The 25157-nt window shown below is 40.7% G+C and overlaps 1 protein-coding gene across 1 annotated transcript; it reads right to left on the minus strand.

The window, feature by feature from the left end:
- Positions 1-2357: 2357 nt before the first annotated feature.
- has2 (hyaluronan synthase 2) lies at positions 2358-24789 on the minus strand. Its single transcript, XM_088307208.1, has 4 exons — positions 24642-24789; positions 6547-7173; positions 3397-3498; positions 2358-3287 (listed from the first exon to the last, which is right to left on the minus strand). Exons 2-4 carry the CDS (start codon positions 7171-7173, stop codon positions 2358-2360), a joined length of 1659 nt encoding a protein of 552 aa, XP_088163334.1. The 5' UTR covers positions 24642-24789.
- Between the last annotated feature and the right edge of the window lie 368 nt (positions 24790-25157).

A 25157-nucleotide genomic window follows, 5' to 3' on the forward strand; every position in this document is an offset into this window, starting at 1 on the left:
TCATTCACATTTTATCTATTGAATTGTTTTCCTGTAAATATAGTTTCATAAATAAAGGAAGATAAGATCAGCAAAACTTACCATTAATTTTAGGGGGAAAAAAACTAGTTATCGGCAGGCACATACAGACATTTTTCGAAGTAGGTGCTTAAGTCCCACCGACAGGGCACCCATTGCCAATAATCGAGATTTGTGTCTGTGCCAGAGCATGTACAATGGGAGAGCAATCGGTCAACGTTGAGAAATCAATGATGTATTCCCATCCCTACTTCTACATTGAGACGTTAAAAAATCTGTCATGGGTTTAGAGAGAATATTTCAAATTAACATAAATTCTACATTGTATGTACATGCACAGCCTACAAAAAACAAATTATGACTGCCATTGAAGGTTTTTTTTTTTTACTGGAAATTTTTGATGGACAATGTATTTGTATGTAAATCCAGCATACATTACGCTGAACAATTGTGGTTTTATCACGATAAATATGTGCTTCATTAAAGCATTTACTTCAAACTCCTCGAGCAGACATGGGAAACCTTTACATAATTGTCCCCATATGACTTGAACACAATAAAAGAAAGAAAGCAGTATTGCATTTTATAGTTGTTTTTGCAATCTTTCATATTAAAAAATACCATCACGGTACAGCACGATAGTCTCTGAAAAAACTATGTAGGAATGGATGACAAAAACGGTTCCATGCACCAAATTAACAGAGGTGGGCATTCCATCAGTATTGATGGAAGGTCCGTCAGTCTGCCCGTTTTGCGGGTAAATGATGGGAGACTTGAAAAAATGTCCGCCAGTGTACAAAATGGCATTCCTCTCAGTCTGTGACAAATGTTTGACTGGCGATTGACAGAAACACGTCCCATTAGTCTCATGCGTTCATTCGCAGGGTTGCTTCCGTTGACTGTATGGGAATGTACAGTAGATGGATTCATGCAATAAAGAGCTCTAATCTGCCAATGAACCAAGAAGAAAATAAAGAAGAATTAGACCGGATAGGGTGGTGATATGCACAGATTCAATTGTCTGTGGTGGAGAGTTTACAATCAATTAATATCTGATCCAATCATTGTTCATCAAAATAAAACATTGTTCAGGATTCACAGGGGTGTCATTGAAGTCCAATTTTGCTGTGTGTGGGTGGGTGTGTGTGGGGGTGTGTGTGTGTGGAGATATGATCAGGTATTTGACGGGAGCACTTTTTAAATATTTGAGGGACACCTAAGATGATGTACAGATTATGAAGGTGGGGACATGACTGCTATACAATTAAGAACATTAGGCGACGGTATGCACCCGTTGCTGGCAATGCGCCATTAATTGACAGAAGAAGAAGACAATGACGACTTGTATCTTATAGACAGGAGTCGGAGTGCAAGAAACCTGTGTTGGATTTCACCCTTGGCCACAATGCAGAGCTGGATTCTGGTTAAAGTTAGCCGTTTTAAACTTTAAATTAAAACATTCAAGTTAAAATAGTTGCAGGCAGCCACCACCGTGTTGCTGCTGTATTGAAAAGTGCAATCCAGACATAGTGAAGGACACACTGACAGACTGGCGGACTGGTAAATTTGACTTAGGGAAGTGTGGCTAAAATAACATGACAGACGGGCCGATTGATGATCGCAGTTTTTGTTCGGCTTGAAAAAATTACAGACTGGCGATAATATAAGGGTTCCCAGGCCGCTGACGAATGACAGACCGGCAAAATAATGGAAATTGCCCATCTCTGCAAATTCAATACTGTATAGTTAGGCAGACAATTTGCCAAACCCAAGTTGAATGTTAATTGTGGAAGCAGGTAGGCACTTCAGAAAACAACCTGGCACTTTGCTATTTCACTTTTTCAGTTAAGGTAAACAAATATTTGCACAGTTATGCCCTGGAGTTCCTAATGCTTAAGAAAAACCTTCATGAGCAACATCCAAAGTTTCATTGGGTGAGTTATGCCACACTTAGTGAAGCCCAGTGATGATGACAAGTGTAAGAGGTAGCAATCCAAACAGAGCTTCCTGCCAACTGAAAATGCTTCCTCTTGCCGTACTTAATCATCATGAGTACTGATGGCAAGCCTATACAACTTGTTCTTCAGATGAACAAAATCATTTTAAATAAATATAGGCAAACTAACTGATAGAATTGTGCCGTAATTATGAATGCAATGATGTTCCTGATTTTTTTTCTTTGTTGTTGGAATCTTGTCATTCAAGTTTAAACATTTTGGTTTTGCCCATTGCAGTTTAACTCATCACAAAAACTCTGAGATGCTCGTCCTATCAGAATGTATCTTAGAAGAGCATCATTAAGGCATTTCAGTGGTACATACTGAGTGTTGTAGGCAAAGTCAAACGTCCAGCACCATGTCATAGTGTGTTTCCTTCTTCCTTTTACCACACTTGTTAATGAGTACTGCATACAAAGTCAACAGTATCACCCAATAACTGGTATAGACGACCGCCCCAATGATCAGAATGAGCATTTCTGACTCAGGAAAGGGGTTTTTAGTCTGCAGGATTGTAGTGTAGATGAACCCAATGAAGAGGATGGTGAACCAAACTGATATTGGAATGAGACCAATAAAGTTGACCACTATTGTTTTCCTCCCAGAGGTCCCCCATCCAGATTTGTTGATTGTTGCTATTGCAAACATTTTGGCTGGCAACAGGCTGGACATGTACAGTACAGAATAAAAGGACATAAACACCATCACAATGTTGCCTCTGAGGCAACTGGCGAATGTTGACTTGATCAGTGCCACTGCCTGGACAATAAGGAGAAATAACAAAATATTCCAAAGTCTTCCTTGGTAGAAGAGTTGAATTGCAGTGGCAATGAGAAAAAATGGGAAGAACCCAGTAATCACAGCCTCATAGGTCATCCAAAGATGATGTTTGTGGAACCACATGGAGTTGTAGAGCCATTCTCGGAAATAGGACTTGCTCCATCTCGTCTGCTGATTGAGCCACCGCAAGTATGTAATTGGTGTCTCTGTTAGGCACTTGGATCGTGCAGTGTACTTGGTTGCATAGCCAAGGCTCAGAACTCTGTTCGTAAGATGGCGGTCATCCCCAAAACTGCAGTGGGATCCCATGAAGGTCTGATTGTACCAGTCCTCAAGGAACTCATGCAGGAGTGAGTTTCTGTACATTCCTAACGGTCCACTGATACACTGCACGCAGCCAAAGTAAGATTGGCAAGCCCGTTCAATGTTGAAGGCCATCCAGTATCGGACGCTACTTAGGAAGGAGATCCACGACTCGTACTTGTTGAGAATCTAACCAGAAATATATAAACAAACACAGAAAACAAGATGTATGAGGATATCATCAAATTATAAACAGTTGAAAGGAATAATGTTGAAAATTATAGCTTGGCTACGTTACCTGCACATCGCCTCCAACACCACCCACCATGGGATCTTCTTCAAGAACCTTGACCATCTCCACGGATGATGCTGGATCCAGCATGGTGTCAGAGTCGCACACCTGCATTATAAACCACACAAAAACATACTGGTACAGCCATTTAAAAGGTTTGACATACTCGATCGATTTCTTTCCTCATCATCAGTGAATCCAACAAGGACATGATAAACATGCATTGTACTGAAACTTTGACAAGAACTGCTAAAACAGAAAGTGAACCTTTACCAGGAGTACGGCCAACGCCCATCTTTCCCATGACAGTGGCACCTTGACTAATTACGTAATTAATTTATTCTGTGACCAAGCTCAGAGCTCAGTTTTCTTTTACATCCAATCAATATTGCCCATGTATACGAATGGAGATTCCATTGATTTGTTCTAGCAAACTCCACCATTTATTGATTTTAATTAAGACAATAAATAGACCTATATTCTATAAAAACATAATAAAAGATGTAAAAAATCTTTTTTTGCCAACTGCAGTTACTGTATGTTAAGACAACAATAACTGTAATGTTGTATAGTGTGTGTATTTCAGCACATGCCCAGAGGCGATTTGTGGCTTTCTGTTGCTCCTTGTGAATGTTTTTATTGTGTGTTTGTCTTTCAAGTTTGTGTGGTGGCGTGAAAAAAGATGGGGTAGAAAACCACATCCGCATGAGTGCTGGGATTTCACGCAGGCTCATCATTTATTCAAGCTGCACTTCATTAAGTCCGGTTGTGCAAAGACGATTTAGTTGCTATCCAAAATGGTTTTCTGCAACGACTGTTAGTGTGTTTGACTAGTTGTACCGTACAACAAACTGCTGAAAGTGCATTGAACACTTTTACGCTCTTTTTTTCCCACGTCATTCGAGCGGTGGTTTATGTGAAGTTTGCTCCACAAAAAAATCAACCAAGCCATGACTCGTTCCTCAAAAAAGTTGTAAATTGGGGCACCACTGTATTATTTATTTCATTTTTTAGCATTTAATTTTTATTACAATGCATTACTGAGTTAGCCTAAAGCTTTTGCAAGGAAGCATGTAACCTAGGTGTCATTCTGCGCTCTTGTCCTTGATTCGACTCCCAGGAAATCAGTCATTCAGCCATACTTTGCACAACTTGGTCAAATTACCCAAACCAAACTGTCCCTGTTGGTCAGACCTAGAAATGCTTATCAAAGCCTTCATTTCATCTATGTTAGTTGGTTTAAAAAATGCTTACAATACATGAAAATGATACCGCCGTCAAGTAGTCCCTGCTGCCTTTTACTGATGACGTGTGGATTTTGGAAATTATTTTAAGATTCGTATTTTCGTTTAGTTTTTTTGTTTTTTAAAGCAACAAATTGTTGACGGCGAATGATCCTGACAGCTGTCTGAGCTTGTCGGGTGGAGCTTTACTTGCGATCCGTAACGCCCGTCCAGTCTCCATGGGATATAATACATAGATGGAGTCGTAGCACATCAAGCTTTGCGTCTGTGCAACTTTCTTCCTCATGGCATCAGATAGGCTTTATCAGTCTTCTTTTGCATTCCTTTGAAAAGTCAATTTTCAGTTAACCGTTAATTTACCTATTTGGTGATTTATCTCAGCATTAAATTGTGTATAAAATGTATATTTTCACTCTTGTCATATTTTGTGGAATGCACTTTGTAACTCGCTCTTAAAAGTGTTGTAGAAATAACGTTTTTATTTCTTAAAATTCATCGGGTTTTTTTTATCCATCTCATGGGACTGCCAATTTGCCAGTTGCTGTCAACTGAAAATGACATCACAATGTCTAAGGACTCAGCTTCCGAATATCACATGACCAAACCCAGTAAACAAGTGTGCACTGAAAGGTTGGTACCTGAGCCCTTAGACATTGCAATGCCATTTTTAGTCAACATTAGGTGTCAAAATGGCCAGGCCCGAGATGGCTAAAAACAGGTGGATTAAGATGCCTAATTCATAATCCACAGTACACAAACACAATATTGGCATGAACGAGCAGATGGATCTGAGTTGTAATTCTTCTAGAGTGACGTAGCCATCATTGGCAAAGTGCATAACACATTGCTGGGGTCCGAAAACTAGTGATATTGCTTCTCGGCTTAAGGCAGAAGCAACTGCATATGTTGGCAAAGTGTCACCTCTGCATCCTTGATCATCCAATTACAATCTAATAGCTGTTGGGTTTGTAAATTACATGTTAAAAATGTCCCAAAATTATTGAATTGTTTTCAAATAAAATGTGTATTGACAGTGTGCGTGTTATTTATTTAAATGTCATGTCTCTTGTCTTAATGTTGTTCTAATCAAGCTCCTCCTTATACACTGGATTCACCCAATCACAGATGCCAGAAGCGGCCGCATTGTATAAATGCGGAAGCAGGTCTCATGTTGACAGATACATTGGATTTTTGCCAAATACGTGATTAAATCACAAACAGTCAGAATGACTCCTCAGAAAAGGGAAGTTTCCAAAAGGCGCATAATTCCTCTCACATTGTTTAAACAGGCTATGTGCCAGTATGTGTTGTTGTTTCGATTTTTTTTAGACATACAAATGAGAAAGCTCTCGCTGGTGATAGCGTGAGCGGGGCAAAAAAAATAATAAGAATAATCCAAAATAATCCAGTTATTTTTTTCACAGAAAAAGACAAGTTTCCCTGAATTTGTATGCCAAAATCAACTAATAAATTAGAAAAGAAACAGACATAATACGAAACCCTCAAATCAGACTTTCTCCAAGTTTTTGTGGAAGAAGACACTTTTTCAATGGAGGAGCTGAAAGTCCGCTTTCCCATTTTCTTCACCTCCGGTAACGTAATGAGCAATAAATAGTTATCATGTTGTTTTAAGTGCTTTATTGCTTCATAACAGTGTTTTTTCACTTATTTCTATTGCATAATATTTATTTATAGGTTTTTTATTTTGTTTTGTTTTTTAAAGGAAAACCAACTTAATTTTGGGACTAAATGGATTAATTGCATTTCCATTCTCTTCAATTTCAATTAATTCTGATGCCAACAGTCCTTAATTCTAATTTCAAATGATCAAGGAATATTATACCTATTGTACAATCATCTTTAATTTACTTTATACATTTTTCTTGCTGTTTCAGCAGTTTTTCGTTCTCACCTGGACATAGTCAACACTCCTTCCAAGCGCTTTAAAGGCTGTGTACATGACTTCTCTCTTGCCTCCCCACTTCTGCATGATACACAGACACTTGTTGTTTAAAACCAGTCTCGAGACTTGCTGAAGGCTCTCCGCATAGCTCTCATCTGTCTCCTCTGGCCCCCTGCTGTGAAAGTTACTCCTCCACACATATGTGGCGACGTTGTCCCATCCCATGATTTCTTTGAAAATTTCCATCATATACAAGTCGTCATCTGAGTTCCCATCGACCACCAAGATGACTTTGATTCCAGGGTACGTTAGCCTCTTGACTGACACCAGGCATTTCCTCAGGTAGTTGGGATCCTCTTGATATGCAGCAATGCATAGCGCTAAAGATTTATTTAGTTTAATTGGCGTCTCTAAGGACCGCTGCATATTTCGGTGTTCTAAGAGTGCAAAGATGCTCTGGATAAGGAGATGGATAACCAAGATGGCTCCATACAGTCCAAAGGACAGATGATTGTGGGCTGTGGTGAAGAACTGGTAGCCCATGATGTATGCTGTGGAGATGCCCACCAGGAGTGAAACGCCAAACATTGTGGTCCCAAATATCCGCAGATAGGTGAGGACTCGATGACCACTCATCTGGGTTGGGGGGTGGAAATGAAAAGTTATTAATGATTGTGGTAGAACATTTCATAGGTTTTCCGCAAAATATGTTTCATGGGTTGCATACATGTCATCTAACATTGTCATGTCAGGAACGGGACTCGGAAAGACAGGAGACGAATGTGGCACGTAAACGTCTTTATAGAGAAATATTCCAAGAAAAACAAGTGGGGCTGGATTCAGAAGACATTGAAGAAAGCTTACATTCTCTCTCAAAGAAAGCTTAACATACTGACTTGTCACTGAGTAACTCAATTATAAATTCTCTAAAGCATCAAGCCTATATGGCATTAGAAAAGAACACAGTAACCAGAGCAGAAAAGGTCCATAGTAACTGTAGCAACTGATACATCACAGCAGTACACCACATCCAAGGGGCACATAAACTAAAGGAAAGAAAAAAAAGGCAAACCATGTCAAAATCTATAACACAAAATTAACATCCAAGACACTAAATTAACATAAGTCCAAAACAAGAAGAATTAAAGTAACAAACCAAACACTAAGAAACCATCTTGACCTGGGTTAAGCCACAGATAAACAGTTAGACTTGACAAAGACAATGAGTCAACAAAGACTAAAAAAAAACAAGAAAATAAAACGGACTAGACAACTAGGAACAACTGAACAAGACACAAAGTGGACAGGGGTATAATTGGGTAACACAAGGGTTGGGTAAAACGAGCAAAGGTGGATCAAAGCTGCTTGACTGGGACTAAGGCAGCAAATAACAGAAGTTAGATGTGACAAAGACAAGAAACCAACAAAGACAGAAAGAAAGTCAATAATTAATTTCAAACAGATGTGCCAATGCGGAACTGAATAAGATACGTGTCAGAAGGATGCTAATTGGGTAACACAAGGGATCAGGTAAACTAGCACATATGGACACGATAATTTTATGAGACAGACACATACAACAGAACACAAGGAAAGCATGAAACTAAATTCCAAATAAAAAACAAAATAATCAGCAGATCAGGGAAGGCCGGACTAGAGGCCATATAAGTCCGGTAGGCGTCCCGGTGGCCATCCTGGAAGAAGGACAAGAGGTTCTTGGCGGTGCCAATTCTGTGGCCGTCCTGGAGGCCAGACAAGAGGTGAGGGCGGCCGCAGGGATTACGCCGCCGGAGTAAGGTCAGGGGGCAGCCACAGTTCTTGTGTCACCAGCAGAGTGGGGGGCTGCAGGACTAGCGCCGCTATAGCAGATTCATTGGTTGGCTGCAAGGCTTGCACCAAAGGAGCAGAGTCAGAGGGAGATAGCATGGCTCGTACATCCGAGGCAAGGTTGTTGGGCGGCCGCGGCGCTTGCATCACCGGAGGAAGGTCTTAGGGCGGCAGTGGAGCTTGCGCCGCGGGAGGAAGTTCGGAGGGCGGCTGCATGGATTGCGCCGTCAGACCAGGGTTGGATTCTGGTGGAACCGAGGAGCCGGACAGGGGCTTGCTGCTGCCGAGATACCGGCGGTGGGGCCCAGCTTCATCACCTGCCTCCATAGAGGTTGGGAAATACAAGACGAAGGCAAATGGGACTACGTGAAGAAGTACCCAGTGAGCGAGGTGACGAGAAATGTGGGGAGTGAAGTCACTTGGGAAAGGGTTCGGAATGACGCAACTTGGAAAATATGGGATTTGTGAAGGAACCAGAACCTTTACTTGGGTGCCTACGTTGGTCACCCCGCGGAGGTTAAATGGCCAACTCGGTACCCACATAAGGGTCTGAAGGGAAGAGATCTGCAGTGGACACTAAGGGATTATCAACAGAAACACAAAAACTGAATAGGGCTTGAATACTGATCGGGAAAGGTGGGAAAACCAAAATCGATGTTAAAATCTGAAGACAAACTCCATGAGCATGCCTTGGACCACAGTACGCAACATCAGACACACACATGGCAGCCAAACCAGTACCATATGGTCCCACATTGTCCACTCTTAAATTACTAAAATCATGTCATCTAAAAAAACACTTCTATGTCACCTGACCTCTGAAACACGCAAAACTGCCTCATTTAAGGGGCTAGTAAACTACGCCCATATTTGAAATTTCTGTGTGTGTCGTCTGTAGCGGCACGTTAGTGGGGAGTGTGAATCTATGTATCTACTTCAAACGATACTAGAATAACTGAGTGTGCGCCCTCAGTCACGCTACTGAAATTGTAAGGAAAGTGGGAATACAGTGAACCCCCGCTACTTCGCGGTTCACCTTTCGCGGGTTCAATGCTTCGCGGGTCTAAAAAATATTCGGGGGCATTGTAGTTTCGCCGAGCGGCACAAGGGGGCGCTGAAGCGGTTAGATGGCCGGCGTGCGCCGAAGAGGAGAGTGGACGAAGAAGAGAGTGGTCGAAGAAGAGCAGGTTCCCCCGGACACGATTGGTGGCGACGTTTCGCGCGGTTCGGACCGTATCAGAGCTCCGGCCGGCATGCGTGGCAGTTAAGCCGTAGATGAGCAGCTTCCCCGGGCACGGGCGGTGCCAAACGGCCCCTAAGTTTAACCGAATGGAAGCTCCCAAGGAGGAGGGCATGCTCGCGTCACAGTAAGCCGAAGAGGAGCACCTTCCCCGGGCACGGGCGGTGCCAAGCGGGCCCTAAGTTTAACTGAATGGAAGCTCCCGAGGAGGAGGGCATGCTCGCGTCACAGTAAGCCGAAGAGGAGCACCATCTCCGGGCACCGGCGGAGCGCGAGGCTGTCAGTTAGGAATGAATAAATAAATAAATAAATGAAGAATGCCACCTTTCATTTCACTGTCATGATCCGTGCCTGTCATGCCGCGTGTGTTTTTGTTTTTTCAGCTGTGTGTGCGTTCCTCCAGCGATCGTCTCGTGCTGCGAGACGCGCTGATTACACTGACTATATTGTGATTATAATAAATATCTTTGTATCACCACCTTTTTTCCCGGGTCTGCGTTTGGAGAGTCCTGTTCAATCCTCCAGCTCTGCTGGAGGATCATAACATTCACAGGGCACACCGGACGGCGTACCAGCAGGTAAAAGTCGAAGTAATTAAATAAATACAAAAAGAAGTAATTGAATAAATACAAAAACAATGGCTGGGGAATAAAAAAATAATAAGTTTTAATAATAATTTGTTTTTTTGTTATAACATGAATTTCACTCTCTCTCTCTCTACCCGTATTCTTTATGGTGTACTGTATACAGGGGGGTATATAATTGCATCATTTTGCAAAATTTTAAAACGCAAAGAAATGCACATACAATACGGTAAGCACCACGGGCAATTGGCCAATTCACTACAGTAGCCCAAGCTTCTCCCGATGCCCATCAGTCCACGCTCATCTCGTATACGTATGTACAATACGCTTCTGGCCATAGATCGCGGTTAGTTAGTCTTTGTCTCGCAGTAATTTTTTAAGTGTAAAAGTTTTGTGGAGCCATTCGTGATGCCTCCCAAACGCTCTTTATCCCTTGGTGCATCTAGTGAACCGAAGAGGAGCAGTAAAGCTCTTCATGCCCCTGCGCAAAACGACGGACTAATTATGTTAGTCTTTGCTTGTTTTTGTATGTTTGTTTTGTTTTTGATTGGTTGTTCGTAAGTAAATTGTTTGGTAGAACAGTGTTCTAGTGTGTTCACTCTCTCTCTCTCTCTACCCGTATATTTTTTTTTAATATATATTTTTTTAAGCATTTTTGAAGGTGCGCCGCTATATATAATTTATTCATTTATTTTTTTTTTTTTTGAAGGTGCGGACGCTACTTCGCGGATTTTCAGTTTTCGCGGGTGGTCTCGGTCCCCATTAACCGTGATAACCGGGGGTTCACTGTATATAAAAAATGTTGTCCTATATGTAGATATAATTGCGGAGGAAATAAAGGAATGCATGCAGAAATATAAAGTGTGTGCGTGGTGCGCGACAACAGAGGTGAGTTGAGGCCAGAAGCGTACTGAGATAACGGCCGAGGGGCGGAGGACTGACCGGCAAAAAGGGTCAGGTGCCCAGCTCTGTTGACTGTTTAAATGTCTGTCTCCTGTTGTACTCATGAAATGACTTCTGGATATAATCAACAACAAACACGAAACATTTAGGTATATAAATAAAATTGTATTGAATTGTATTCAGTCCCATGTTTTGTTTTGTTTTTTTCACTTATTTTCAATGGACATCAAATACGCTCACGTGCTGTTTGCCAATCAACCTAATTGCTTCTTATTTAGGTTCCCATAAAGACAAGTCTTGATTTATTTGTCTCAACTATAAATGACAGATTTCTATGAAATTGCTCTGCTCGCAGTGTTCTTTCCAGCAGTTATTATGTTGCTACTTCCATCTGTTTGGCAGATCAGCGGAGACCCACTCAGCGTGGCTCAGCGCAGAGCGGACCACCCTGTGATGTCATCTGTTTATATCTCCGTGGGAAGAAAAAGACAAGACGCTTTAGAGTTTTCTACTGCTCAGTCCCTTCTCTCATTTGCCAAGAAAGTATGATGAAATCTACCGGGTAATATATAAAGCTATGTACTTGCATGGAAATTACGTCACAATAATCGGGTAACACAAGCTGATTTTTAACATCTTAACCGAGTTTTAAAATGTAAGGGAGCCCATGATGAAGAAAAAAAATTAGCACACGTGGTGACAGAGCCTTCAGTAATGCAAAACCCTCATCTGAGGAACTCTCTCCCTTCAAATATCTGGATTATTGCATCCTCGACTGTTTTCCAAAAAGCCCTTCAAACACCTATTCAGCATGCATGCACACACACTCAGATGCACGCACGCACACACGTACTGTTGCTGTCTCTGGATCCCTTGGCAGGTGCTATATAAGTTTAAGCTATTATTATTTCTTTTTTTTTAATCATCATTGTCCATTATATTTATGCTGTACCGCTGTTACTTATATGTTTGAGCGCATTTTAGATTTTCATTTTTATCAGTGTTTCCCATTGGCCTCATGACAATGTCCTCCTGTGCTAGCCGTCTGCTTCTAGTGCAGACAACTCACAGAGATGGTGTTCATCCTCAATTGAATCCTGTATAACCTAGCCAAGGAATGGCGGTGGGGATCGACAATTTTTATGAATAAAGTTGGAGGGTTGAGGCCGGAAGGCTAGCCAAGATTGCAGCTGGAGGGCGGGGGACTGAACGACAAAAATGGGTCAAGTGCCCAATTAATAAATCAATCATGTTGGACTACACCCCTTAGTTGCCACTTGATTAGCACTTTAAGCATTTTAAAACAATTAGGGTAATGCTAAAGCTTTGGCGGGAACAGTTCTTGGGAAAGCCTCTTTTGGGGGTTTTGTTCCAGCTTGACTGTTCCCCAGTGTGCAAAGCAAGGTCCGTGACGTATGTATGACTTTCATGTGGGGGAATGCATGAGAGTTGACCTCATTGTCAACAAACACATTTTGGATAAACTACAATGGGTGAGCCAGTCTCTCTTATTTAACATTCACCATTGTGTTTCCCACACAACACTTTGTAGAACCTATAGGAGACTAGAATTTGCAAAAAGTGGACCGTATTATCTTTTTGCTTCCAGTACATAAAGTTATTGTGGCCAATTTCCAAATACTTTTGAGGCCATATGTATCTCACAAAATATATAATTGACTGGACCAACAAGAAAATTATTAAATGAGGAGTACAGATCTCAAAATAGACCACCCAAAGCAGTGCAGTAGAATACTTTTGGAGTTCCTCACACACTTCCTAAATAGAAGAAAAAGATGAAGGGAGGAAATAAATGATGGGGACAGAAGAGGGAATGAAAAGTGATGTTTCTGGTAGTATGAAGAGTCTACCGCCAGCAATATGTGACATGAGATATGTGATAACAGCCCTCCGAAGAAAACCATTAACAATGTGGCCTTTGACAAAAGAAAAGGAGTTTGACACCCCTGCCCTAACCTTAAGTGAACTGTTAAGACGCTGAAAATAGGAGTGAAAAGGCAGATGACTAGCAGCAAAGTCCAAAAAGCTCTTGGCCCTAAAATAATGCCTCGTTCATTTCATGATTGGATGAGAAGGCCCCAAGCAGTGTAACAGGCCTTCTCTGGCACGTGTCGAGGCTATTAATGTCAGACTCTTTTGTTATTTTCTTTTTTACAAGATCCCTTTACACACACTCTATTCATGCATGCTTGAGACAAATGCACACATAAAAGCTCATTAGAACAGAGCAAATTGTACATTTATGTAAATATGCACACATCAACCACGAGCCCCTTCAGCTTTTGTGTGTTAGCTTCTGTTGTATGCGTACAATGCTTTATAAGACAATTAGAGCAGAATAAACCCCTTTAGCCTTTCTTTTTGGCTCAGCTTTCAATGAACCCAGGCCTTCGCTTGGAGCAAATGCACCCATCAAAATAGTTACACCTAATTTAAACATCACAATGGGATAAATGTTGGCTGTGGTCAATAGAATGTGCCAGGGAAACAAAATCTTCGTATACCACCATGACAGTTCACCAAATTGCTGACAATGACACATTAACATCTTAATGTTCCAGTTGTCCTCCCTCCTCAGTTAGTTTTTGAACGCCATGAGATCCTGCCGTAAACCACCACAAATACAAAAGAACAAACATAATTTGTTGCCCCTTGACGATATTGTTTATTCATGATTAGCACTTCATATGCTTGAAATGCCTCCTGATGATTTTCTTGAGGAAAAAAGGTGGTAAATTCCATTTCTTTGCCGCAGACGTTCACAATTTGCTGCAGTGCCTGTAAACAGAGTGGCAGACTGCAAGGTGTCAAACTTTTAGGATATGTGTGAATTCAGTAATACGGCAAGGATGACACTCTTTGAACTTGTTACTTGTAAGGAGGCTTTGTTCTTTTTAGCATACCAGAAGCCATTTCAGTCTATAATCCTAACCAATGGCCCAGTGTGGAAGTTAACAGCAGACAAGAAGTCAGCGGTTGCAGTTTGTCTATAAACCTCCTAGGATCTAGGATCTGACAGTGAAAGCGTGTGTCAGTGTATGAAGAGAATTTCACAATTTGTCTCTCCATCATCCAGCATGAATGTGTAAATTGACATGGTCATTAATACATCTTGATGATATCATCACAGCTTAATGTTTGCTTTTAAAATGTGGCACTCGAAAATGTCACTTGCATGTGGTGGACGTTACAGCCGTGTCATTCTGACGTCACTATTAGTCTGTTGAATAAACTCCCTTTGGCTCCATTTCACACAAGGTCACAATAGATCAAAACTTGTAAGGGTGGAGCGCAAGTTTGGGTTTGAGATGAAAGGAAAACATAAATAACGGAATCAATGTTAAAAGTGGACTAGAGAAGACTGTGCTTGCTGTTTAAAATTATAATAGTGTCTGTTCTCCTGAGATTTCCCAGCCGAGCAACAGAATGACAGATGGATGTGTTGGGAGAGGCAGCAGCCTTTACGTTTACAAATTGGTCACTGGGGAAATGGTGCGGCTTTGAACACCTGCTAAGCTCTAGAAAATATGAAGCAACCAACATGACAGAAAATTAGAGTTTTAACCTCTTTTATATAGCATCAGCTATGCTTATTCAAGTTACTTTTAACTTTTTAAAGCATCAAAAATATCACTTCAAGGGCAGAAATATGCCACGCTGGAAGGCCGGATACAATCCCCTGACCTCTGAACTGTAAAACAGTTAAATAGTTTTCCACCATGCCAGCCCTGATCAAAAGTATATAGAATGTACAGTTATTACTTAGTCATTGTACCAGCAATACCTCCCGCAACTTCTGTGACCTAGTGATCGTGCCCAAAAATGTATGGATGTAGATTTGCAGTTTAAAGGTTCAAGTACTGCACCTTTTCGTGGTGGAGTGGTTTGTATGAGTTCGGTAGGGCCATGGAGAACAACTTCCAGACAATATTAAGGAAATTCTCATCCACTATCTGGTGTCTCAGGTGGGGGAAACAGTGCACCATTAAATAATGAAGATGGGGTGCTGCTGACCTCAAGTTGGAACGTTGTTCATCAGTGAGGAGAATATGTTAAAGACCTCACTTCCATAGACACACTTTCCTTTGAGAAAACAGAGCCACGGGACTTAAAATGCTCCTCGATGGCAGGGCTCCCGGGTTGGATGAGACACACCTGAAGTTTTTATAGAGTCTGGATGTTGTAGGGCTGTCCTGGGTGACATGCCTCGACAACATCGCATGTACATCAGTGCCTCTGGACAAGCGAATTGGGCTGGTAGTCTCTTTTTTTAATGGGCACTGGAGTGTGTTCCAAAAACAGAGGACTCAACCTCAGGAGCAATTTTACTAATCGGTACAATTGAAGAGGACGGTGTGCAGGTTAATGCCAGGGCAACAATAAAATAAAAACAATACAAATATGGAAATATAAGGTGATGTTTAATGTAGGGCTGCAAGTGTTGAATATGTCAGCATTCGCATATCCTACTAAAAATTCTATAAAGTAATCATGTATTTGGATAAACAATGGTTTTACTTAATACATTTCACTCAGTAACAAACAGCCTTTTTATTTCTTAAATGCACATTGTACATAGCAGCAAACTGTTTTTTTATTGTTGAGAAATATTTTCAGTGGGGACATTTCAAATTAATATTATTATTATTATTAGAGGTTAAACTTTCCAAATATTTGCCAAAAATATAAAGTATTATAAAATAAAGGCCTTAACACTCTTTGTCCAACTTCGCTTGAGCAGGTAGCCTTTTACTGTGCAACAAAATAACACAGTATGTTCAAGACCGTGCATTTATGAGCTTAGATCAGCAAACTATGAATAAAACAAATGATATTCATACAAGTAGAAATTTTGGAAGTTTTTAACCTAAAATGAAGACAACTCGGGAGGTAACAGTTATAAGATGAACTTAATTAAATGATGATTATTGTCCTCATCAATTTCAGTTACTTCAGTGTTTAGATGATTCGCTTGTTAGATAATATGCTCTTGGTAAACGGCCTTTGACTTGTATAGCACCTTTCCACCTATTATGGCACTCTAAGTACTGCACACTATTGTCACATCAACCTACTGATGACATTCCATCAGGAGGAACAAGCTGTTCACTATCTTGCTCAAAGTTACACTCACATGGTCTCAATGGCTGGGGATCGAACCCACATCCTCTAAGTTGGGAAACAACCACACGAACCATGGAGCCACGCCAAGCCGAAATCGAATTGGTGCAGCGTCTGAAGTGATGCGGACTCTGCATCGTTTATCATAAAGAAACTGAGCTGAAAGGCTAAGCTGTTGATTTACATTCCTACCCTCAGCTATGGTAAAGATCTGTGTGTCGTGACCAAAAGAGCATGATTGCGACTGAAGTGAGTTTTCCCAGCAGGATGTGCGGGCTCCCCCTTTGAGACAGCGCGAGAAGTTTGGTCATCCTTGAGGGGTTCAGAGAAGAGCTGCTGCTCCTCTGTGTTTAAAATAAGCCGGTTTAGTTGGCTCGGGCGTCAGATTATGTCACCTCCTAGATGTCTTCCTGGTAGGGTGTTCTGTGATTGTGTTCCAGAATGACCCAGGACAAGCTGGAGAGACTGTCTCCCAGCTTGATTAGGAATGCTTCGGGATCCACATCAGGAGAGCTGGACGAAGTAGCTGGGGAGGGCAAAGCTGCTGCCCCGGATCATCCGAAGAAAAAGTGTTTAAATTACTACAAACGTTACTTGACAAATATGATATGTGTGATTAATGAATATAGTCAAACTACTTAAACATCCACAGAAAGTGGAGCATGTCAGCATTAATTTGAGTGTGGAGGTTTGAAAAACAATGTTATTATACAGTCTAGAATCACATTGGAGAGTTCCGGTATGTAGTGATGGAGCATTGCTCCACTGTCACATACTTTAATAACTCTTGCAAATGTTATGTAAGTGAAGTGTCAACGTTGCTCTGAAGCATGTGTAGGTGGAAGAGTACGTCTGCATGTACACTGCGCAAAGGAAGATGTGGTGGAATTCCTGTTGGCAGAGGATTCAACGGATTATATTGTACAATAGTGGAGTCATTCCAGTCATTGGTGCTCAATGAAATTAGTTTAAGTTGATGATCAAGTTTACTTTCTGATGCAGGACTGCCTGAGTCATCAGTTGCCAGGACTTTAAAGTAATGTATATAACACCGACTACCCCATGTCTGTTCATTTCGCATCCAACTCAAATAATGGTATGGAAAAAAATATACCTCAGATGGTTATGGCTGATATTCCATAGTGCATCTACCAGAATTTGTGTGCGTGTGTGTGCATGCATACGTGTGTTTGTACTGGAATGGGAGAAGCATTAAATGCACAGATGGGCCTCCTGACAGTAGATGGAGGATGCAGGAGAGTTGAGCAGGATCCTTAGCGGAAAAAGATGCAGAAAAGCAACTCGGAAATCAACCTTATCAACTGCCGTTTCCCTGCTTCTTTCGGCTGCTTCATTGGATAAATGCAGTTTTGAAATTTTGCTGGAAATATGTCCTTTGGGGGATTGGAATCAGAGATCACAAAGAAACCAATACATTTGCATTACTGTTTTTGTTGCAATGCAAAACACTCAGTCATTCACACACTTCTGCCAAGAACAAAACATTATAATATGAAACAGAACAAACTGCACACACGTTACCAGACTCATGCCTAGAACTGAATTTTGACATTCATGCATTATTCTGTGAGAATGTTAGTGATACAGTATGTCTGTCATGCCTGTCCTTGCAATGATCCAACAAAAATGGGCTGAAAAAAAATATTTAGCCACTCCATTAATCAGATCTCCACTTAAGGCTGGATTTACACTACATGGTGTACGAATAATTAGACTTTCCCCTCCAATTTGGCCCAGTCTAGGTAGGATATGCGAGTGAAAACAAAGCATGGAAGTGTATAGTTTTCAAAACAAGCCTTCTTTCATGTGTGAATAAATATCTGATATGAATCTGATAGCTACCAATCTGATAAATTCGGAATAAAAACTGTGGGGCTCTGAGTCATTGAACGCTGCAAACAACAACAAAAAAAGTTTTATTTTGATTGTAAAAACTAAGTTCAGTACAATACAGAGCGGCATGGTGGTCGACTGGTTAGCATGTCCGCCTTGCAGCGATGCAGGTTCGTTCCCCGGTTTCGGCCTCCTTTTGTGGAGTTTGCATATTCCCCCATGCCTACTTGGCTTTTCTCTGGGTACTCAGATTTTCTCCCACATTCTTAATACTTGCACGGTAGGTTAATCGATCATTCTAAATTGTACTTATGTGTGAATGGTTGGTTGTCTTTGTGTGGCCTGTGATTGGCTGGCAACCGGTTTACGGTGTAGCCCAACTCCTGGGAAAGGCTCCAGCACGCCCGCGACTCTTGTGAGGATAAGCGTCTTGCATGATGGATGGAATTTTAGTAAAGAATATAGTCATGATGTTTGATTGACCCAATATGCAATCCTATTTTACATCTTGAGGATGGTTTTTAGAATTATATTTGCTCGGACATTAAAAGCCAGTTAATCTTCTAAGATTAATTTTTATTCCGAGGTGTAGTGGATTTGTCCCAATAATCAGAAAGGGGTTGGGCCAACAATCCTATACATTCCATTACTTTTTAATGATATCCTCCGGGAAATGATACTGGAGACTCTGTGTGTCTTGTTTTGTTGGAACTGAGTACAGCGTTTGATACAGTCAACCACAGTATTCCGTTGGCTCATTGACAGTGTCAGTGGGCCTTAGTGGTAGCGCTCTGGAGTAGGTTAGATCCTATCTGACAGACAGAACTTTTCGTGTTAGCCTTGGTTGCGCTGAATCCCGTAGTGTCCCTCTGTCGAATCCACAGGGTTCTAATTCTGAACCCCTGCTGTTCTCACTGTATTTACTACAACCGGGTTCCATCTTAGGAAAACATGGTATTTCCTCCCACTGCTATGCGGATGACAGTCAGATCTACAAAGTATGTCCTGCTGAGCACAAAAGTAAGTTTCTCATTAAGGCCACTTTATTCCTGTCTGTAGGAAATCAAGGCCTGGATGGCACTAAATATCAATGAAAACAAGACACAAGTGATGGTGTACCTGTAGCCCTTATACTTCCCACCCTGTTGACCAAGCCACCCTCTAAAGCCAGCAGTCACAAACTTCAGTTTTAAATTGGTCCATGTCTTGGCACATTTGTGCTGTTGTTGGATCCAGCTTTTTTCATTTAAAGCAATTGGCCAAGTAAAGCCTCTCCTTTCTGAACAGCACTTAGAAACACTATTCCATGCCTTTGCTTGCAAGGAGGAGCACATAGCTCCAATTCTGGCCTGCCTTCAATGGTTCCATTTACATTTTAGAGTTCATTTTGAAATTATTTTATTTGTTTTCAAAATTGTAAATGGTCTTACTGTGCTTACATTATTAGGGCAGACCACACACAATATGACCAAAAACTGTTAAACGTCCGATTTCTTTTCGTTTTTTAATCTTTACGAGTGGGGTCTATTACAATTTTAAAAATAAATAAATAAATCATCGTTATGTGTGTACCAGGCCTTAGAAAAACGGACAAACATTTAAAAAAACTAAAACAAAAAATTATTTTTCTGTAATTATGACTACTGCTCTAGCATAGAACAGGTTAGTGATATACAGCAGTAATCCGCACCTTGCTTATAAACTCAATAAGTCATATAACTAAGTTACTTTTTCAATGTAACTGATCCAACATTGGATGTATTCATTTAATTGATAGAAGTGTACCTGCCTGAGGAAATGGGTCTCCAATTACATCGGTTGATTAAATCCAATTTTTACAATATTGAACACAATTTGTTTTTGTAAAGCTGCAGCTTGCAGCATTTTGAGTTTTTTTTAATCACTACTGCCACTTATGGCCAATAAATTCAATTGCACACTCCTTTCTTTGTATGCACATGTCATAGATGTCATTTTTTTGCCTTCCTCTCAGAAACTGTGGGTGTCTGGGGCATGCTAGACAGTGGTCTCTTCTGAGCAGATGTAGAATCCATTATGGTGAAGTAATAGCTTCTGGTCGCGACTGAGACAACGTTGAGAACGTGCATGACGTCACATCCGCAGAAGGAGCGTGGGAAAATCAAACTAGATTCCTAACGTGTGTTTACGTCTGTAAACACTGTGCCATAATTTCTTCTTTTTTTCTGCATGTCACTTGACATGGTGTTTGGGGAGCATGTGTGTCACATAACGGACGCCTTGCGGTTTCTTATTAGAAGTCGCATTAGTTTTTGTAATGTGAACAACTATTTAAAAGCAGACCAAAAAAAATCTGAATTGGCCATTACTCCCCGTCGTGTAAATCTAGTCTAAAAGGAAGAAAAGAACACAGTAAGGGTCAGAAATTTAGACTGGTAGAGTTGACTTGATTTATTTTCAACTGGAGCAATGCAGTAAGCAAGTGGTCAACTCTTAAGAGAATGCCATTTTCATACTGCATATTGCATCCTGTAAATATGCACATGAACTGTGATCAATGAAGCTGCAATTTATGAGCCTGTGCCTTTCAGATAGAAATGTGCGCTAACCTTGCCAGCAAGTTGAATTCTCGCAGTATTTGTGAGCTCACTAAAACAGAGAATCCATCTTGTCCCGAGTCCGCTGATTTGCGGATCAATCTCAAAGCAACAGCGTGGAATATGGGATCGTTACGAAAGGAACGAAGGAACCAGGGACCGCAGAGGCCAGGGGAAAAAAAACAAACCAAACATGGCTGGTGAACAAGCTTTTCTCGGTTGACAATCGACTTGATTTAAAAAAAAAAACAACGAGCTATTTAAGACGCTCTTTGTCTGCATATTCAAATTGCAAAAACGACAACTATCACTCAACGCCATGATGCCATCTGTGCCAATCATTGAGAAAACAAGGCTCAATTGGTCAAAACAAAGTGCAAGTTGGGTACAACCTTTCATCTTTTGCTGTAATTGGTCAAAACAAAAGTTTAACGGGCATGCACAGATTGCCGCATCGAGTCTCTGACCAAAGCGACGTCCGTCACGAACGTGAATGTGCAGAAGACGTGCCCGCTAAGCAAGTTGTAATTAGACACGGCTGCTACATCGCTAGCATGACTTAGCCATGACTAAGTGTTGTGTTATCAACCTTGTTTTGTCGTGAGAGCTAACCACTTATGGCACACTGACAGTTGTCCAAGCTGGGAAGACACCACTATCAGTATGTCCTTGTATAGCATCTGTTTCCCGACTACTTCATTGGAAATTCTATTTATATTGTCTTTTATTATCACATAGATAAAGCGATAACAGATACGTAAGTCACAATCAGTTAAATGAGTAAGGTAAGTAGGAGTAAGTCACGTGTGCAACTCACAAGTCTCAAGTCACTTTGGAATAAAAATAAATAATGTAAATTAAGTTGAGTCAGCACCAATTTCAAGCGAGTCCTTAAATCTCGTTTAGTCACTACAAAAGAGAGGAAAAAAATCTACGGTACATGCTATAAAAACTACATTAACTAAAAATGCAATGAACATCTACATCTCCAAAAATGAAATAAAAAAAATAAAAAATTTATAAAATGAATGTCTACACTTTAAGTATTTAGTTATTTTACATACTAATGTTTATATGAGTAGCATACTGGTAATGTGATGATAAATACTGCAATGTGCTGAATGTGGGAGCAAACATGCAGACGCGATCAGATTTAAAAACTACTAAATTCTTTCTGGTGTCAATCTGTGACCCAAATCAAATTAGTGTGTGTAAATGGGTGAATGAAAGCCATTCACTTTATGTACATTGTGGCTTGTCACTTTTTCAAGTGGGGTGAAGTTGACAGGCATTAGTTTACAGGGGCACTGCCCCATCAAAATGGTGACAATCGCTGTTTTAATAAACCGTGTAATTACAAGATTACAGTGTCCGTGGTGTCTATGGCTTTATTGGCTTCTTCTTAATTATATGCCATACTGACAGTAATTCACCAGCGATTAGTGAGCTACGCTGTTGAGCTAATCTCGCTATCTTAAATTCACAGAGGTATTATGAGTTAAGGCTTCTTTATACTCGCACAGGTAATGACTGTGTGGTCGTCACTGCGGCAATAGCCCACTTAGACTGCCTTTGTACTTGCAACACACAAGTTATTTTGAAATGGTGTTTTTGAAAATCTGCAATTTCATTCCAAGTCAGAGAGTGTCGCTGCGACTGATATTGGCTAGGATGAGTCTGACTTGAATCAAGTAATGTGACTCGAGTCCTCCATCTCTGCTCAGTTTTCAGTAAACTGTGACTCTTGGACCTCACTGGTGTCATTGGTACTCCCTGTATGACTCAGAATGAGAAAGTGGACAGCTCAGATAGAACCTTTTTCATATCAAATATTCACTATTACTGTCTGGCTGCAGTACTGTTTTTCTGCTACTTTAACTTGAAAAAAAAAAGAAAAGAGAAAAAATTGTGCTTTGACGCAAAATAGATGAGGTAGGTGGTGATGTATGTTTGGGAGGGATTCAAGGTGTTCCCTTCTAACTTCAGTAGTTGTAATTTAGAAGCCCTGAGGCCAATGCAATGAAGGACCCTGCACGGGCTAATGGCATGTGAGTGTTGGGAGCCTTAATGGGGACCAGTCATGGAACGCCTTCCTCCCTTAAATAGCAAGCTGCTTTCTGCTCTATTTGGATGCACATCCTGTACCGCAGATGAGCTGAGTGTTTGACTGTGAACAAGACTTGTACTAACGCTTTGTGGCACCACCTTTCTTGTACAGCTTTCTAACACACATCTGCAGCACATTACTATAAAAATACATGAGAAAGTTCTTACTGTACCACTAATCTGCAGACTCCTTTGAGGGCTGGCATTATTGGACTAAAATTTTATCATTCAGTTTGCGTTTGCTCGCTACAAAGGTGATCATAAGGTTTGTGCCTACTTTAAGAGCGGCTATGGGGCATAATGAGATAAAGCCCCTCTCCAACTGAGTGGGTTCATTCAAGGTCGCAAATGTTCACCAAGCGTCTTGTTGCAAGGAAATTGTGAACATGTTTCATGAGACATAAATAACCTATGGAACTGTTGGCAAACGTTTGGCGAATACTGACGACCTTCAACAAACTCTGACGTAAATGTGCATTTTGCTCCCTTTTCAAACAAATGTTTGCCGCTCAGTGGAGAGATATAGGCTGGTATTGTGTGATAGTAGATCAAGAAATGATGAATGGATTTAAAGTGTTAGCAAAAGAGTATATTGTGGGAGTGTTTATTGCACGAGATTTGGTTGAATGTGGTTCTGTACACAAATAAGAACTACATAGTTACATTTTTATCATAGTTCTAAACATTTCAACAAAAATAGAAGTTCTCCTCTCAGCATTGTAGTTTTAATTTAAACAACAAATGCAGTACTAGCCAAAAGTTTGGAAACACGCTCAATTATTTTGTATTAAAAATGCGTTTAAATGTAGGTTAATACCTAAGTCCTCAGCTTTATGATAAAATATTGATGACGTTCTGAACAAAAATGTTTTCTGAATTAGATTCTTTGAAATAGGCAACTTTTTTATAGTTTTTTTTTTCAGTCAGCTTCATTACGTGGGTAATGCTGCATCACCTGAAATTACTTTCGGTTCACAGCTGTGCAATATCAAGAGTTAATAACTTCTTGACTTTGAGACCATTTGACAGCATTTCCAAACTTTTGGCAGGCACTGTATGCTCTAAATATATTATGGGTTGTGTTACAGAAGGTTAAATGACGGTGATTAACCTAAATTTGAATTTCACTGTTGTAGACTGCAATGGCAACAGTGAGTGCTATGTTAAATTAGAGTTGTACTGGATAGGGGGCATTTGGCATACAAAGTAAACTGTAATAATGCTTTTATGCTACCATCTACTTTTGCCTGCATCTAAATATTTCCGATCATTAATTCTCTTGAGGATCAGCTGCCAAACTATGTATGCAATGTTATATGCAAATCAGTCCTATATTAATAATAAAACTCGATGTGATTTCAACAAAATGATCATCTCTCAAGTTGAACTACGCGCCCCATCATTGACGTAATTGGGACCCAAACGAAGCCTTCCCATTGGCGCACATTACTAAAAGAATGACGTAAACTACTGACGTATTGGACCAAATGCCGCATGTGGACTCTGGTTTTAATTATTGGTTCAGCCGTGTGTGGCTCTACATGAATGAAAAGAGTCATTTACACGTGCATGTTTTGTGCCGTCCTCAGACGGCATCGCATCAAGCCATTTAGATGCCAAACATTTGTCGCGCATTTGGAAAGAAAAAAAAAGGAAAAAGCAATAAAGCAATAACGCCTTCATTCATTGTAAAAGGAACCAGAAATGTGGTTTAAGGCACGTGCGCTCTCCCAGTCGGCGTTGAAAAATTACATGCACCCCCAACTTTCAAGATAATTCACATTTATGGGATCATTTATGATCATTTAATACAAAATGAATGCCAGACGGCAGACTTGACTATTCATGGCTATTCATGATGATGCCACCCACCTTGAGGCAACCGACGTCCGCTCTCTGGTCCTCGGGGGAGAGATGCGGTCAACCCCGCCGCTTGCGGTCCAGCTCCAGTGAGAGGCACTTTCGATAGTTAGATAGTCGAAGTTTCCCAGGACACTTGACTGACTCTCATGAATCCCCTCAATGCGTTGATTAAAACAAAAAACTAAGAAAGAAACAAATCAAAATGAAAAAGTAATAGTGGCGTTTCCTCAGACTTCAAGAAAATGACCAATTTTCTCTTGTTCGTCACTATCACTGCACCACATGCCTCTGGCATACATAACCATGTCAGTTAACTTCGGCATCAATTTAAAAAAGTGTACATAAAAAATGACCGTATAAAAATGATAAGTCTTTTTCTCCATCAACGTGTTCATGCATGGTTTAAAAGCCTTCCAAAAAAAACAGCCATCAGCTTTGACAGCGTCGCACAAAAATCGTCCAGCAATCATTCTAGGGCTCAAAGTTGTACTTGTCAGTCTTTTGGGGCATTTGTTTGAGGAGAGC

Source organism: Idiotropiscis lumnitzeri, chromosome 10 (assembly GCF_059441095.1).
Source record: "Idiotropiscis lumnitzeri isolate Australia: NSW breed Sydney's pygmy pipehorse chromosome 10, RoL_Ilum_1.0, whole genome shotgun sequence".
NCBI lineage: Eukaryota > Metazoa > Chordata > Actinopteri > Syngnathiformes > Syngnathidae > Idiotropiscis > Idiotropiscis lumnitzeri.

Bases quoted from the DNA above. Each gene is read 5' to 3' on its own strand.
- has2 (XM_088307208.1), bottom strand. From the start codon at position 7,173: ATGAGTGGTCATCGAGTCCTCACCTATCTGCGGATATTTGGGACCACA. The intron at 3,499-6,546 runs GTGAGAACGAAA...TTTATAATGCAG, and splicing joins GGAGTGTTGACTATGTCCAG to GTGTGCGACTCTGACACCAT. The intron at 3,288-3,396 runs GTAACGTAGCCA...ATTTCTGGTTAG, and splicing joins GTGTTGGAGGCGATGTGCAG to ATTCTCAACAAGTACGAGTC.